At 43.4% G+C, this 15,626-nt stretch overlaps 1 protein-coding gene across 1 annotated transcript in view; it reads left to right on the top strand.

Moving 5' to 3' along the window:
• The window catches only part of fbxl16 (F-box and leucine-rich repeat protein 16), a gene marked incomplete at both ends in the record, with an annotated part of 36,448 nt that extends 23,493 nt beyond the window's left edge, over positions 1-12,955 (top strand). Inside the window, one exon of the mRNA XM_084331153.1 lies at positions 12,807-12,955. Coding sequence (XP_084187279.1) covers positions 12,807-12,955 — 149 coding nt within the window. The remainder of the gene's footprint in view (positions 1-12,806) is intronic.
• Positions 12,956-15,626: the final 2,671 nt, after the last annotated feature.

The raw sequence follows: 15,626 nt of genomic DNA, 5'->3' as shown, positions 1-15,626 counted from the left end.
TGAGGATGTTACATCTCTGGCCTAGTCCGCCCCCTGGTGGCCATATTCAGTATCACAACAGAGGATAACATGAATCCATTCACCCTCCAGTAAAATATTCATTAATTGAAACGATGGTTTTGTGATGAGGGGGGGGGGTCAAGATATTCAGAGGGGTGATAGCAATATTACGTTACCTGCTTAACATGTTTGATAATCCAATCCATCATTATCATCATCATCATATCATTATCTTGCTAAGCTCCAGGCCAGCAGGAAAACCCTCCCACCCACTATACACAGACTTGGCTGACAGGAGGAGCATGTTCAGTGCTAGGCTCACATTACCTAAATGTAGCACTGAACGGCACAGGAAGTCCTTCATTCCAACATCAGACTTTACAATGCATCACTGTGCCTCACTGCATCACTGAGCACAGGGTGACAGTTACCATCTTCCTGGATTTCTACTTTTAAAACAACAATATTACACCTACTGTACACTTACTGTAGATCTCTGTATTTTTTACTGTATATTTTATATTAGAATGTACATACATAACATAGGAAATGTGAATCCCGGACAGTTTTTTATTTTATTATTATAATTGTATTCTTAGGCTTATTTTATTCTTTATTCGTAGGCAATTTTTTGTTAGTCTTATTCGTGATTTTGTTTTGTCTACCTAAATGTTTACTGTGAGTGATTTGTAGTGCCAGATTGGAGAGACCTTCTCTTGTTGGCTCTCCACACAGCTTGCGATGGAGGATATATCTGTCCAGAAACACTCCAACAGGTGCTCCCTCTCCCGCCCAGCTGCCCGTGTGTGTGTAGGCCTAGGGGAGCTGTCCACTTTCAATGGGCCGCTGTGTGGTGCTGAAATGTGCACGCGGACTGATCAGCCTTTTATTCTCGACGTTAGCTTGGCGCTACAGTAGACAGTAGATACAAATGAAGTAGCGAGCTTGTTTTTTTGTCTAATCACTCAGTAAAACCTGGTTAACCTGATCAACCTCCCGCTGGTACCGATGTTACAGCTCTCATTCGCTGGCCTTGATGTCAGACGACAACACGCTCTCATCAGAAACAGGACAACAGATACATAATGACCACGTCAGATATATACGGTTAACCCTTTCACTACCACACTACAGAAGGTTAACCCTTTTACTACCACACTACAGAAGGTTAACCTTTCACTACCACACTACAGAAGGTTAACCTTTCACTACCACACTACAGAAGGTTAACCTTTCACTACCACACTACAGAAGGTTAACCTTTCACTACCACACTACAAATGGTTAAAGCTGCTGGTGCCTCGTCAGATACATAATGACCACATCAGATACATAATGACCTCGTCAGATACATAATGACCTCGTCAGATACATAATGACCACGTCAGATACATAATGATCACGTCAGATACATAATGACCACGTCAGATACATAATGACCACGTCAGATACATAATGACCACGTCAGATACATAATGACCACGTCAGATACATAATGACCACATCAGATACATAATGACCTCGTCAGATACATAATGACCACGTCAGATACATAATGACCACGTCAGATACATAATGACCACGTCAGATACATAATGACCACGTCAGATACATAATGACCACGTCAGATACATAATGACCACGTCAGATACATAATGACCACGTCAGATACATAATGACCAAGTCAGATACATAATGACCTCGTCAGATACATAATGACCAAGTCAGATACATAATGACCTCGTCAGATACATAATGACCTCGTCAGATACATAATGACCTCGTCAGATACATAATGACCAAGTCAGATACATAATGACCAAGTCAGATACATAATGACCACGTCAGATACATAATGACCACATCAGATACATAATGTCCACGTCAGATACATAATGACCACGTCAGATACATAATGACCACGTCAGATACATAATGACCAAGTCAGATACATAATGACCTCGTCAGATACATAATGACCAAGTCAGATACATAATGACCAAGTCAGATACATAATGACCACGTCAGATACATAATGACCACGTCAGATACATAATGACCACGTCAGATACATAATGACCACGTCAGATACATAATGACCACGTCAGATACATAATGACCACGTCAGATACATAATGACCACGTCAGATACATAATGACCAAGTCAGATACATAATGACCACGTCAGATACATAATGACCTCGTCAGATACATAATGACCACGTCAGATACATAATGACCACGTCAGATACATAATGACCACATCAGATACATAATGACCTCGTCAGATACATAATGACCACGTCAGATACATAATGACCACGTCAGATACATAATGTCCACGTCAGATACATAATGACCACGTCAGATACATAATGACCACGTCAGATACATAATGACCACGTCAGATACATAATGACCACGTCAGATACATAATGACCACGTCAGATACATAATGACCACATCAGATACATAATGACCTCGTCAGATACATAATGACCTCGTCAGATACATAATGACCACGTCAGATACATAATGACCTCGTCAGATACATAATGACCACGTCAGATACATAATGACCTCGTCAGATACATAATGACCACGTCAGATACATAATGACCACGTCAGATACATAATGACCACATCAGATACATAATGACCTCGTCAGATACATAATGACCACGTCAGATACATAATGACCACGTCAGATACATAATGACCACGTCTAGGGTGGCCAGATGTCACGCATTGCGCGTGATTGTACAGCATTTCTGTCTCTTTTCACGCGTCACGCAAATTGAGACCATGTCCCGCATGATTGGTTGTCATCCGCGCTAATGTCCCCGCCCCCCCAGCCAATGTGAAGAGCCTCTATGCGTCGCATAACGTTACTAGTATCTGGCCGCGAGTGACACCGCATCCTATGACAACAACAAGTCCCAACGCTGTCGAGCGCGGCGGGTCCGTTTCAGAGCCAGTTGTCCTTCCGCGCAACTTGGGATAAACAGATCAGTTGCATGCGCTGCTGTAATCTCCGCTGCTCGGCACGAGAGAAGACCGCTCGCTTGGTCGAAATTTGAAAAGGGGAAAACAATCCCAAACGGTTTAGATTGAAAACGAATAATAACAATAAAAAAGATGCGAGTAGCCGTTTGGTAACCTAACCACCCCCCGCACAAATCAGTGCAGGTGGAAGATAATCATATTCTTTATTATTGTGCCATTACTGCGGGGGGGTGTTCTTAGTCCAGGTTCTGTGGTGGCAGAGTAGAGGAGGGGAGAGGCTAGAGCTGGAAGAGAGTTCAGTTTCCTGACAGCCTGGTGTATGAAGCTGTCTTTCAGTCTGCTGGTCCTGGCTCGGAGGCTCCTCATTCTCCTCCCGGAGGGCAGGAGAGTGAAAAAGCGTTGTGAGGGTGGTCATTATTATACATAGTCTGGGTGGTCATTATGTGTGTGTGTGTGTGTGTGTGTGTGTGTGTGTGTGTGTGTGTGTGTGTGTGTGTGTGTGTGTGTGTGGTGTGGTGTGTGTGTGTGTGTGTGTGTGTGTGTGTGTGTGTGTGTGTGTGTGTGTGTGTGTGTGTGTGTGTGATAAGACTGGGGGTCCAGACCTAATCATAGGTGATTGTAAGTCTGGGTGGTCATTTTATTTATTATTTGTTTATTTATTTATTTTGAGTACTTAGAGACAAAAGGAAAATCAAATAAATGAATAAGGGCAAAACATATTAGGCTTGTGGTCATTTGAATGAGGACAGTGGCGGATGAGCCTTGATTGAGGGGACAGGGACAGTCCACCAAAAAAAAGGAGGGGCGGGTGCTGCGCTGGGGGGGGGGGGGGGCGTCCCACATTGTCCCTCACAAACATACCATTTGTCCCACATTTGGTTTATTGGGATCTGGTCACCCTAACCACGTCAGATACATACTGTAGGCTGCAGGTCATTTATCCGTCGATGAACGCATAGAAAATGTATGGAAGGTATTAGATTATGTCAGAAAGAGACGCATGAACCAAGGAAGGCGTCATGACCAAATGCACCTTGACCATATGGAACAGAGTAGTAAAAACACACAAATTGGAGAAGCAGTCAGAGGTTCTGAGATGGGTAGCACATGACAAGATATTCAAACCAGGGAGGTTAGACCATGGATTCAGAAGGTGGGAGAGGGGGGGGGGCAACAGCGATATGCAAAATGATAGAGAAGGGGGAAATGCAGACACTACAAAAATTAAAGGAGAAATTTGGACTATATTTATTAAAGCCTTTTTTTTATACAAGAAGAGTGCCTGGAACTTCCTTATTTTTATATTATTTATATTATTCAAATGGAACTCAAACATGTTCCGTTGTGATGTCACAGTATGATGACATAATAGTACATTCTAGAACATTTGTGATGTCACAGTATGATGTCATAATCAAACATTCTAGAACATTTGTGTATCTATTCAACAATTCTCTCAGAATATCTCATTGTGCATCTTGAAACAGTACTGAACAGTACTGAACAGATAGACTAAACAACATAGATTGAAGCCTTCATTTCTCAACCAAGGTGCCTTGCCTGCCGTTTTGCTGTGGAAAGGTGAGTGTCCACAACGGCTAGCTAGCTGTTCTACTTGAATACTGAATGTTAATATTCAATCAGACCATATTGAATACTGAATGTTAATTCAGGTTGACAGTTGACATCATTTGCTGGAAAGTTGATTTAATAAAAGAAAAAAGACTCATTTAATCAGATGAATCACTTTATTCAAATTGAGGATTTAGTTTGAGGATATAAAAAAGAAAAGAAAAATCATTTATAAAATAATTGTATTTTAAATGTTTTAATTAAAAACGAAGGTTAAACCCTGACGAAGTTTGTATCCCAAAAACGCTTCGGGGACAGCCTTACCATACATATTATTTACATTTGAACAAGGAGGGCTGCAGCGTCTTTGTGGTGTGAATCCTGTGTCTTTTTGAAGGTGCTCTTGGATGAGGGAAGTCAGCTGAATAAAAATAAGTAAGTTCCAGGCACTCTTCTTGTATATAAAAAAGGCTTTAATAAATAGCTTAGTTCATAGAACCATTAAAAAAACACCAACATGTTTCGGCCTCTATCAGCCTTCTGGTATGCCCTGAAGAAGGCCGATAGAGAGGCCGAAACATGTTGGTGTTTTTTTAATATGAACTAAGCTATTTTAGTGGCACGGCATAGCTCAACATATCAAACCAATTGTTAATTTTGTGATAAAAGCACCAAATTTGGCAGATGTGTTGATAGATATATTGGGAACAAAACTGGATATTGGGGCATTACAAACGAGTACCCTGGTGGCTGTGGCAGGCATTTTTCAAAATGGCCACCAGCGCTTAGTCAAATTTCTTATCCCATTGGATTTGCATGCAATAACGGATATAATCTAGATCCCACTAACCCTAAGAACCAAATCAAATACTCACTCAACATTCTAAGGACATTTACATTTTTTTTTAAATTCATTTCATTATATTATTAATATATAGTGGCGTGAATCAGTAAAACATTTCTCGTAGCAGGCTGCAACTTAAAGACGTAATTTCAATATTATAGCATACTAAAGTGCAAATGTTATTTATTTAAGTACAGTATATGAGGTATAAGCTGGCCCCAAGCTTACGTTGCAAAACAAATTTAAAATTTACAATAATATTTGTATATATTATTATTATATTTTTTACCACATGGTGGCGCTGGAGCATTATCACGGTGGCGCTGTGCCCCTATACCATTGTTTAGGGTCACCCTTGCCTTGTTGCTGCTATTTCCAGCTGGACACATGCTATGTCGCCCACCTTTTTCCCAGTCTGTTTATGGAGGAGCTACAGGTAGGTTACTTTCTTCTGTTTTTGACAAGTTGTGAATGAATACAAGATAAGAATATAATATTTACAATATAGATTTTCGTGTTTCTTCACTGATTATTGTGAGTAGCGCTGTATTTTGTGAGTTTATTCATCTACATTTTTACGTCTTCACAACTGCTGCAGTTGATAATATTGACCATAACCCTAGCTCAACTACCTCAAAGGAGTCCTTTCATGGCACAGGTATTTCACTCCTTCAACACCCTACATTTGCAGGTCAAGGAGTTGACTGCAGCATTGTGATTGTTGGAGGGTGTGGAAGCCAAAAGACAGTAGGCCTTTTGCCAAGCTACTACACAGAAGTCTCACCGGTTGTCCGTAGCACCACAAAGGTACCTGTACCACCTAGCACTGTGGCACCTCAAACTCAGACCATAACATCAAGGAAGAGTACTGCTGGCTAGAAAATGTGCGGAAGAGTCTTGCAAGTGTTCCACGAGAGTGCCCACACAGTGGCAATGATCAAACACTCCATGGACGTAGTCAGAAATGCAGTTCAACATCTGAATTCTGGGCAGACACCAGTAGTAACATTTGATCAACCCCTGTATGGTATTGCCAAGCAGATCCAGTGGAAGTGGCCAGAGATTTATGGGGAAGACAAATTTGTTGTGATGTTTGGCGGCCTGCATATAGAGATGGCAGCTCTGAAGACCCTGGGTGATTGGTTGAAAGGCAGTGGCTGGGTTGAAGCACTGGTACAAGCAGAGATCACAACAGCAGGCACCGCTGACTCCTTGCGTGCAGCACATGTTGCTCGCACCAGACGTGCCCACCAAGTCACTGTGGCTGCACTATATGTCCTGCAGTATCGGGCCTACAATAACCGTAATACAGATACAGAAGATGTGCCTTTGGGGTTTGATGAATGGTGCTCAAGGAGGGAGAGCTGCCCTCAATTCCAGTACTGGGTAATAGTCATGGCGTTGGAGCCTTGTGTATTGGTCTATGTGAGATCCCTGTGGCAGTCCTTCTTCATCATGTACCTCGATGCTCTGACAGAACTCATCCCCAGGTTCTTTGCTCTGGACCATATGAACTATGCCCGCTGGATCCCAGTTCATCTTCGTGACATGACTGAACTACCAACAAGACACCTAGATGTTGCCAGAGAATTTAATGTTGGCAATTTCACCATTTAGAAGACCAATCCCCATTGATCAAGCACATGAGCAAAATAATGCTTGCATCAAGAGTGATGGAGGGGTGGTAGGTCTTACAGACAACCCTAGTGCCCTCCGACGGTGGATGGTAGCTGGCCCTGAGGTTGCAGCACTGATTGAGGACTTTGAAGATGCTCACCAGCTCATGGGAAGATAAGATGGGGTGCTCCACCATGATCAGACAGCAAGTGTGCAGAAAGCATTTAGAAAAGATGTCTGCTCACTCGTCAATGTAATGGAAGAACTGGGCAACCCATTTGAAGAGGAGAGTGAAGACCTGCTTGTTCTTTACAGCAAAGATATTGCAGATCCATCAGCAGTGGGGACTGTTAAGAATGCACAGACGATTGGCCAACAACAGTTCCAAGCATTCACAAAGGAATGTCTTGTGGAGAGAACAAAACCCATTGATGACACAATCCACCGCAACCGGTTGAAACGGTTTGTTGGCTCAACGCGAAAGACCACAAGTAAGGAGAAGCAGCAGCTAACATCAATGAAAAGTGATGTTGAGTTTTTTTTCACGACTCTACATTAGCTGTCAAACAAGAGATGGAAACCTGGAAGACTTCTTCCAGCATGAGAACCAAGCATGGCCACCAGCACTCTCTGATGGAGGAAGATTATGACTTGGGACAAAGAGTGACCTTCTGAAATGCCTGGAGGACCCGTCTCCAGCTCAGACTAAAGCCCCTGATGCTATCTGTGTAGTTCTTGATGAAGCTGCCATGATTCAGATGATGAAGCCAGCAGGTGCCAAGACATTTGATGAATATGCACAGCAGGTTTGCATCCCATATATCTATTCTCAGCTATGTCACATGTGGACCTTATCTGGGATACTTACAAGGATGACTCCCTGAAAGGCACAGCAAGAACCAAGTGTGGAAAGGGTGTAAGGAGACATGTGGTTGGGAAGGCCATACCAGGAAACTTTCTGCAGGTTGACAGTAACAAGACAGAACTATTCAGCTTCCTATCCAAGGTCCTCCTTCAGGTGTTCAGTGAGGAAGACAAGGAGGTTGTCCTCACTGATGGGATGGGGGTGCTCAGCACACAGCCACTGCAGGATCTCCACACCCTGGCCCCATGCAGCCATGAAGAAGCAGATAGTCGTATGCTACTGCATGTATCTCATGCTGCACTGCATGGCCACCACAAATTGCTTATTCGCACTGTTGACACTAATGTTGTGGTCTTGGCTGTGTTTGCCATAACACAACTACCAGCTGGATGTGAACTGTGGCTAGCAGTCAGAACTGGCAAGAGCTTTTGCTACTTGGCAGCCCACCAAATAGCTGCGTGCCTCGGACCAGAGATGTCATGTGCCCTTCCAATGTTCCATGCTTTGACAGGCTGTGACACTGTATCCAGTTTTGCTGGACACGGAAAGAAAGCAGCATGGTCAACATGGAAGTCACTGCCGGACCTGACAGATGCACTACTGATGCTGGCAAATGGACCAAAGGAGATCCCAGATGATGCAATGAACATTATTGAGAGGTTTTTCATACTTCTATTTGATAGAACCAGCACCTGCACCAAGGTGAACCAGGCAAGAAGGAAACTTTTTCCACGTAAAAGCTTGGCACAGAAAATCCCGCCTACCCGAGCTGCTCTGGTGGAGCACGTATTGAGAGCAGTCTACCAGGGTGGTCACATCTGGGGGAAGACACTGCTTCCAGACCCTGTGCTGCCATCACCAATTGACTGGGGGTGGGTGAAGACAGAAGGAATGTATGAGCCCCACTGGACGACAATGCCACAAGCATCACAATCCTGCCACGAGCTGATCTCTTGTGCTGCAGGTGCAAGAAGGCTGCACTTCAGTGCACAGGCCTCTGCTTCTGTGATGGAGAATGTGTCAATTGAACCCTGTTGAACCATTCTTCGATAGTTTAATCGGGCAATAGCACCATCACCATTTTGTGTGTGGGGGAGGGGGATAAAAAGGAAAATGTTTAATTATGTTTTGTAAATTGTTGTATATTTGTTGATTTTTAAAATTAAATTTGTTTATATAACAATTATAAAAAATATATTAATAAAACATGTTCTTCACTTTAAGTTGGATGTAAATACTATTTGTGGTGTTAAAAACATGGAAAACAATAGCTTTGGTGGCCAAAGTGTTCTATGCCAGTAATCTCTGACAGCCATTTTTGGAAATGGTTACCATGGTCACCAAAATGCCAATCTGCAATGCCCCAATATCCATATCTTTTCTAAATATATTAAGCTAAATATGTACCAAATTTGGTGCTTTTATCACAAATTGAACAATAGGTTAGCTATGCCGCACCACTACTAGAAAACAGGGACCACTTCAGATATCTACAGGTTAGAGACTACTACAACAAAGAAATAAGGGGGGCCAAAGACGAAGAACAGAATGGAATAATCAAGATGATAGTATGGGCATACGAAGGGGGGCAAGGAAGAGTAATATCAGCAATATACCGAGCTATAATGAACAGCAAGGGACACACGACCGATTACATAAGGGAGAAATGGGAGAGAGAACTAGAGATAGAAATAACAGGGAAGGAATGGGGGAACATATGCGAGGTGCAACATTCAACAACAGGATCGAGGATATGGAAAGAGTTTGGATGGAAAAACATAATCAGATTCTTTATAACCCCAGAGCTGAAGGGAAAATATGCACCAACACAAAGAGCATGCTGGAGGATGTGTGGGAAGGAGGGGGCAAATCACACACATATTCTGGGGATGTCAGAAGCTGAAGGGGTATTGGGAGGAGATAGGGGAGGCAATGATCAGAATATTAGGATACGGATTGCCACAAACGGGACTGGTGCTGTACTTAGGGGACCTGACACACGAGGGAATACAGGGGGGGGGACAAATATTTAATAAAGATAATGTTGATATCGGCCAGAAAAGCAATAACGAGACTGTGGTACAAGGAAGACCCACCGACAATAGCACAATGGGTAGGAATAGTAGAGGAGATACAGGATATGGAGAGGATAACGCACATGCTGAGGCTACAGGAAGAGAAATTTGGGGAAAGATGGGGAAAGTGGGAGGATTATAAAGGGAACGAAAACGACATCACAGAGGAAGAACCAAATGCAACACAAGAGGGCGAAGGGTAAAGGAGGAAAGAAGTTCAAGGAGGGTCTCTGAACCCATGTCACACACTTTTGCTTTAGTTAGTATTTTATAATATTTTTTCTTTTGGGGTATTACAATTGTTTTATGTTTTTGTACTTTATTATTTATGTCTGTTTAACAGTGTTATATTAATATCCAGGGATGATGTGGTTTGTGTATGGGTGAATCAAAAGGCAAAGAGAAAGTTAATAAAAAAAAAAAAAAAAAAGGACGAAGGATAAGGGAAGAAAGAAGCTCAAGGAGGGTCTCTGGACCCATATCACACATGCATGCCTTAGTTAGTATTTAATATTTTTGAGTAGGAATTACATTTTTATACCTGTTTAAGGGAGGTACACAATCAGCCTTTGTATTAAGTACCTGGAAAACAACTGTAGTGGAACCAGACAACTAACCATGATACCCATGTAACCATTTATGTGCACTGCTTTTTTTGTTTTTATTGTGTTGTTAGTTTCTTTTTTCTGTAAGTGCTGTTTGTCTATAAGTGCTAATACAAATTTAAGTTTAAAAAAAAAAAAAAACATTGAGAGGTTTTGTATCAGGTTTTTATTATCAATTACTAACGTCCTCGTATGAAACCCTCCAACTAGACTCTGTCTGGAGGAGGGATATACCAGACCTGGAAAGTGACTTTGATTGGCAAGAAGCATGGGCAAATGTCCGTCTTACATCAAGGAACCCGGACCATCAACAAATCAATCTTAACTATATTCACAGGACATACTTGACTCCTGTAAGACTGAACAGAATGGGCCTTAAACAAGACTCAAAATGCTCCCAATGTACAAATGGAGACGAAGGGACATTTATGCACATGTATTGGGACTGCCCACCAGTTAAGGCATTCTGGAAAGATGTGACCCATCAATTATCAAAACTCGTATCTTGGAATATACCAGTACACCCCTCTGTATTACTATTGAATGATGTTTTTGAGTTTGCAGTAAATCCACAGCTAAAGAGATTGGTTTTATCGGGTATCACAGTAGCTAAAAAACTGATCGCATCACGCTGGTTTCAACCGGAAAAAATGTGCAGGAAGGTTTGGTCTCTTACATATCTCGATGTGATTTATCAAGAAATATCTACAGCAAGAATTCTGGGTCTCAACGAATCCAAAATGTCAATGTGGTTAGAAGTGGTGGAGAGAATAAAAGCTAGCTTATAATGGTAGTGTCTGGTTAGGAGTGAGGGATAATGGAGGTACTATCCAAGGAGGGGTCCGGGAGGGGGGGGTTCGAGCTGGAGCATATGTGTGTAGGCCGGGTTTTAGAAAATAGGTATTAGGGGTATATCCTGTATAAGGCATTTGTATAATTGGTAATTTTGTTGGATATACACTATATACGTTAAAATATTATTATAGACTTTTTTTTGTTTTCTGTTTCTGTACTTGCATGTCATTTTAGCCACCTTGTCTGTTAGTTTCATTATGCATTATGTGTTGAGTACTGACTTAATAATTTTTGTTTTGCAATAATAAAAAAAAAAAAAAAAAAAAAGGAAGGCGTCATGGCAACAGCCTGACAGCGACGTGGTTGACACACGTAGAACAACAGTTGTTGATGTTTTTCTACTGGTTAAAACCGGGGCAGTGACTGTTGAGAACCGGGACATATTAGTGTTTTACACGTATTTGTTGCGACTCATAAAGCTTGAAACGGGGACAATCCCAGACAAACCAGGACGTCTCCATGTCATCATCATCAAGACACCATCGTCACTGCAGGAGACAGGAAGTGGTCGCTGGGCTGCAGGGGGACAGGAAGTGGTCACTGGACTGCAGGGGGACAGGAAGTGGTCACTGGACTGCAGGGGGACAGGAAGTGGTCACTGGACTGCAGGGGGACAGGAAGTGGTCACTGGACTGCAGGGGGACAGGAAGTGGTCACTGGACTGCAGGGGGACAGGAAGTGGTCACTGGACTGCAGGGGGACAGGAAGTGGAATGGAATCCTTGAGCATTCGATCTAGTCAGCTGTCTAGTTTAGTGATCTAGTCTAGTGATCTAGTCTAGTGATCTAGTCATCTATCTAGTCTAGTGATCTAGTCTAGTGATCTAGTCATCTATCTAGTCTAGTGATCTAGTCATCTATCTAGTCTAGTGATCTAGTCTAGTGATCTAGTCATCTATCTAGTCTAGTGATCTAGTCTAGTGATCTAGTCTAGTGATCTATTCTAGTCTATGCACGCTATCATCAAATCGCCAATAAATTGAAAAAAAAACGACAAACAAACGATATATAGCGTCGGGGGCACTCAAAGGTCAGCATGAACTAATAACAAAACGCGTCCGTGGCACTCAATGTGTTAATTATCGAATTCTCTGTATCCCCACTTCTTTTTTTCTTTTTTATTTGTTCTTTCTTTCTTTCTTTCTTTCCTTCTTCTTCGTCCTTTCTTTCTTTCTTTCTTATTTGTTCTTTCCTTCTTTCTTAATTTCTTTCTTTCTTTCTTTCTTTCTTTCTTTCTTTCTTTCTTTCTTTCTTTCTTTCATCTTCGTTCTTTCTTTCTTTCTCTCTCTCTCCCTCTCTTCCTCTCTCTCTCTTCCTCTCTTCCTTCCTCTCTTCCTCTGTCCCTCTCTTCCACTCTCCCTGCTCCAGGCTGCCCCCTGCTGACGACCACCGGGCTGTCGGGTCTGATTCAGCTGCAGGAGCTGGAGGAGCTGGAGTTGACCAACTGCCCCGGAGCGACGGCCGAGCTCTTCAAGTACTACAGCCAGCACCTGCCGCGCTGCATGGTCATCGAGTAGCCCGTCCACCACCACTGAACCCCCCCCCGCCTCCAACACCCCCGCTGGCCGACTGACCTGTCATCATCCCCCTTTCTCTGACCACCAGGGGTCTCCCTCCTCCAGTGTGCCAGCCGCTCCCCCGTCCCCCCTCCCCCACCTACCCCCCCCCCCCCCCACACACACACACACACACACCTACCCCCAACACACACACACACACACACACACACACACATACACACTCTGACACTGACTGACAGAGGCCCAGACGGAGAGGCGGGTAGACATGGTGCAGATGAGTGGACTTCCCCCTCCATCCCCACCCCTCCTCCTCCCCCTCCTCGTCCTCGTCCTCTTCCTCCTCCTCGTCGTCCTCCTCATCCCCCTCCTCCTCCTCCCCCTCCTCCTCCTCCTCCCCCATAGTAGCCTGGTGACGACGTGACTGCGTCCCAGGTCCGTGGGGGGGGGGCCCAGGTCCGTGGAGGGTCCAGGTCCGTGGATGGGTGGGGGGCTGGCAGGACGTGGATGCTCCGAGACGCCACGTTTCTGAAGAGTGCTGTTTACGACTTGTTTACAGGAGGAAGGATCTGTTCATTTATTTTATGCTTTTCTTTTTCCCTTTTGAGGAAAGGAGGTCTATCGAGGGAATTCTGATGTTATTTTGTATTTGTGAGGGATGGATGGATGGGACGAGGAAAGGGACTCTTCCCGCCATGCGCAGAGGCAGACGTGGAGGTGGCTGATCCAGGAACTGTGAAATAGAGATCTGAAAGCGGGACACAATGGAGAGGCTATTTGTGGGGGTGTGCGAGGCGGACATGTTGGAGGAGTACTCACACATGTCCTTTACACTGTAAACAAACACTCTCATACACACACACACAGACACACACACACACTGTACATGATACATGAAGATGTTTTCCATGTAAGTACCATGAGAACTAGCATTGGCATTACCCAGCGCCCCCCTGTGTAAAATACTTGCTATTATGTTTTTTTTTGTTTTTCTCAGAAAGGGATTTAAAAGGTGTAACTATAATCTCATGTTGGCGGACGAGTCAGCTTGAAAGGACATACTGTATCTCTCTCTCTCCCTTTCTCTTGCTCTCCCTCTCTCTCTCTCTTCCTCTCTCTCCCTTTCTCTTCCTCTTTCTCTCTCTCTCTCTCTCTCTCCCTCCCCCCTCTCTTTCTCTCGTTCTCTCTCTCTCCCCCCCCCCCCTCTCTCTCTCTATGGACCCACATACAGTACTGTCTCTTTTTTCTTTTATCAAAAACAAAAAAGGACAAAAAAAACAAGGAATATTGAAAGGAACAGGTGACGTTGACCCCCCCCCCGCTGTCAGGAGCTGCACGCTTACAGTAACTCTCATTGTCAAGTTGCAATTGACCCCCCCCCCCCCTCTTCATTATTTTTTATACTATTAGTATAATACTACTAATAGTATTATTAATATTTATATTTTCTGCTATTCCGAAGAGGAGCCTAACTGTGAAAATGTATATTTATTTATTTATTTATTCTGGGTCTGAAGGGAGACTTTGACCTCTGTGGGCGGGAGGGATGCAGTGACACGGCACACAGGAACCCCCCCCCAATGAGATGTTCTCATTGTTTTGTCTCGTGCTGAGGTCAGCTGTGAATGGTTTGCTGTACAGCTTAGTATGAGAGTGAGAGAGAGAGAGAGAGAGAGAGGCACCATGGTTCTTGGGAGAGAGAGGGGTCAGGAGTGACACACTGTATAAGGAAGTAGAGCTTGGCCTTCTGTTGTTTATTCATCTATTTATATACTTTACCATTGAGCAACTTTTCTCTCTCTGTGTCTCTGTGTCTGTCTGTCTGTCTGTCTGTCTGTCTGTCTGTCTGTCTGTCTGTCTGTCTGTCTGTCGGTCTGTCTCTCTCTGTCTCTCAGTATCTGTCTCTCTGTCTCCCTGTCTCTCTGTCTCAGTATCTGTCTCTCTGTCTCTCTCTGTCTTTCTGTCTCTGTGTCTCTGTCTCTCTGTCTCCCTCACTCCGTCTCTTCCAGGCTCCTGTGTTTGATCAGAACATTTATTTCCTTTTGTTTTATCCTTAACACATTCAGGGCCATTTGGATCCGTCTAATCTCACTCTATAAGGCCAGCATATCATAATAAGGTTTCATTGTGCGTGAGGCTGTTTGTAGAGCAAAATCTATACTTTAGTTTATAGTATTGCTGTCTGTCCATTAACCGTCCATTCAAAATGGCTTAAAGAAATAATAATTTCATCAATACGTTCCCATTTTATAGCGTCTTGAATATAAGCGTTATATGGGATTGGTCTGGTATATTTCCTGCAAAACGAGATACAGGCTGCTAAGCTAATAACGTTAAATCGAATGGCGTTTCGGCCCTACAGAAGCTAGAGCTAAAAATCAAAATGCATATGATCGATATAATGTTCCACCATGAATGCATGAAAGCGGGGGGGCGGGGGACGTCGTTTCTGATGATTGATTACCAATAACGGCGTTAGCCTCAGTAGCCACATTCGCTGATCGCCTGGTTGGCTATGATAACAAGGCCTGATCAGCGTGTAATTTACGTGAAAAAGATCTTACCTGTGGCCGGTTGGACTGCAAAAAGGATTTCCCAGTTATCGATCGCCATCTGGTAGATCCATATGTCCATTGGCTGATGATATATTCCTTTACTGCGTACTGAATTC

The sequence above is a fragment of the Notolepis coatsorum genome (assembly GCF_963971535.1).
Source record: "Notolepis coatsorum genome assembly, chromosome: 15".
Taxonomy (NCBI): domain Eukaryota; kingdom Metazoa; phylum Chordata; class Actinopteri; order Aulopiformes; family Paralepididae; genus Notolepis; species Notolepis coatsorum.
This window is presented reverse-complemented; position numbering and strand designations above follow the sequence as displayed.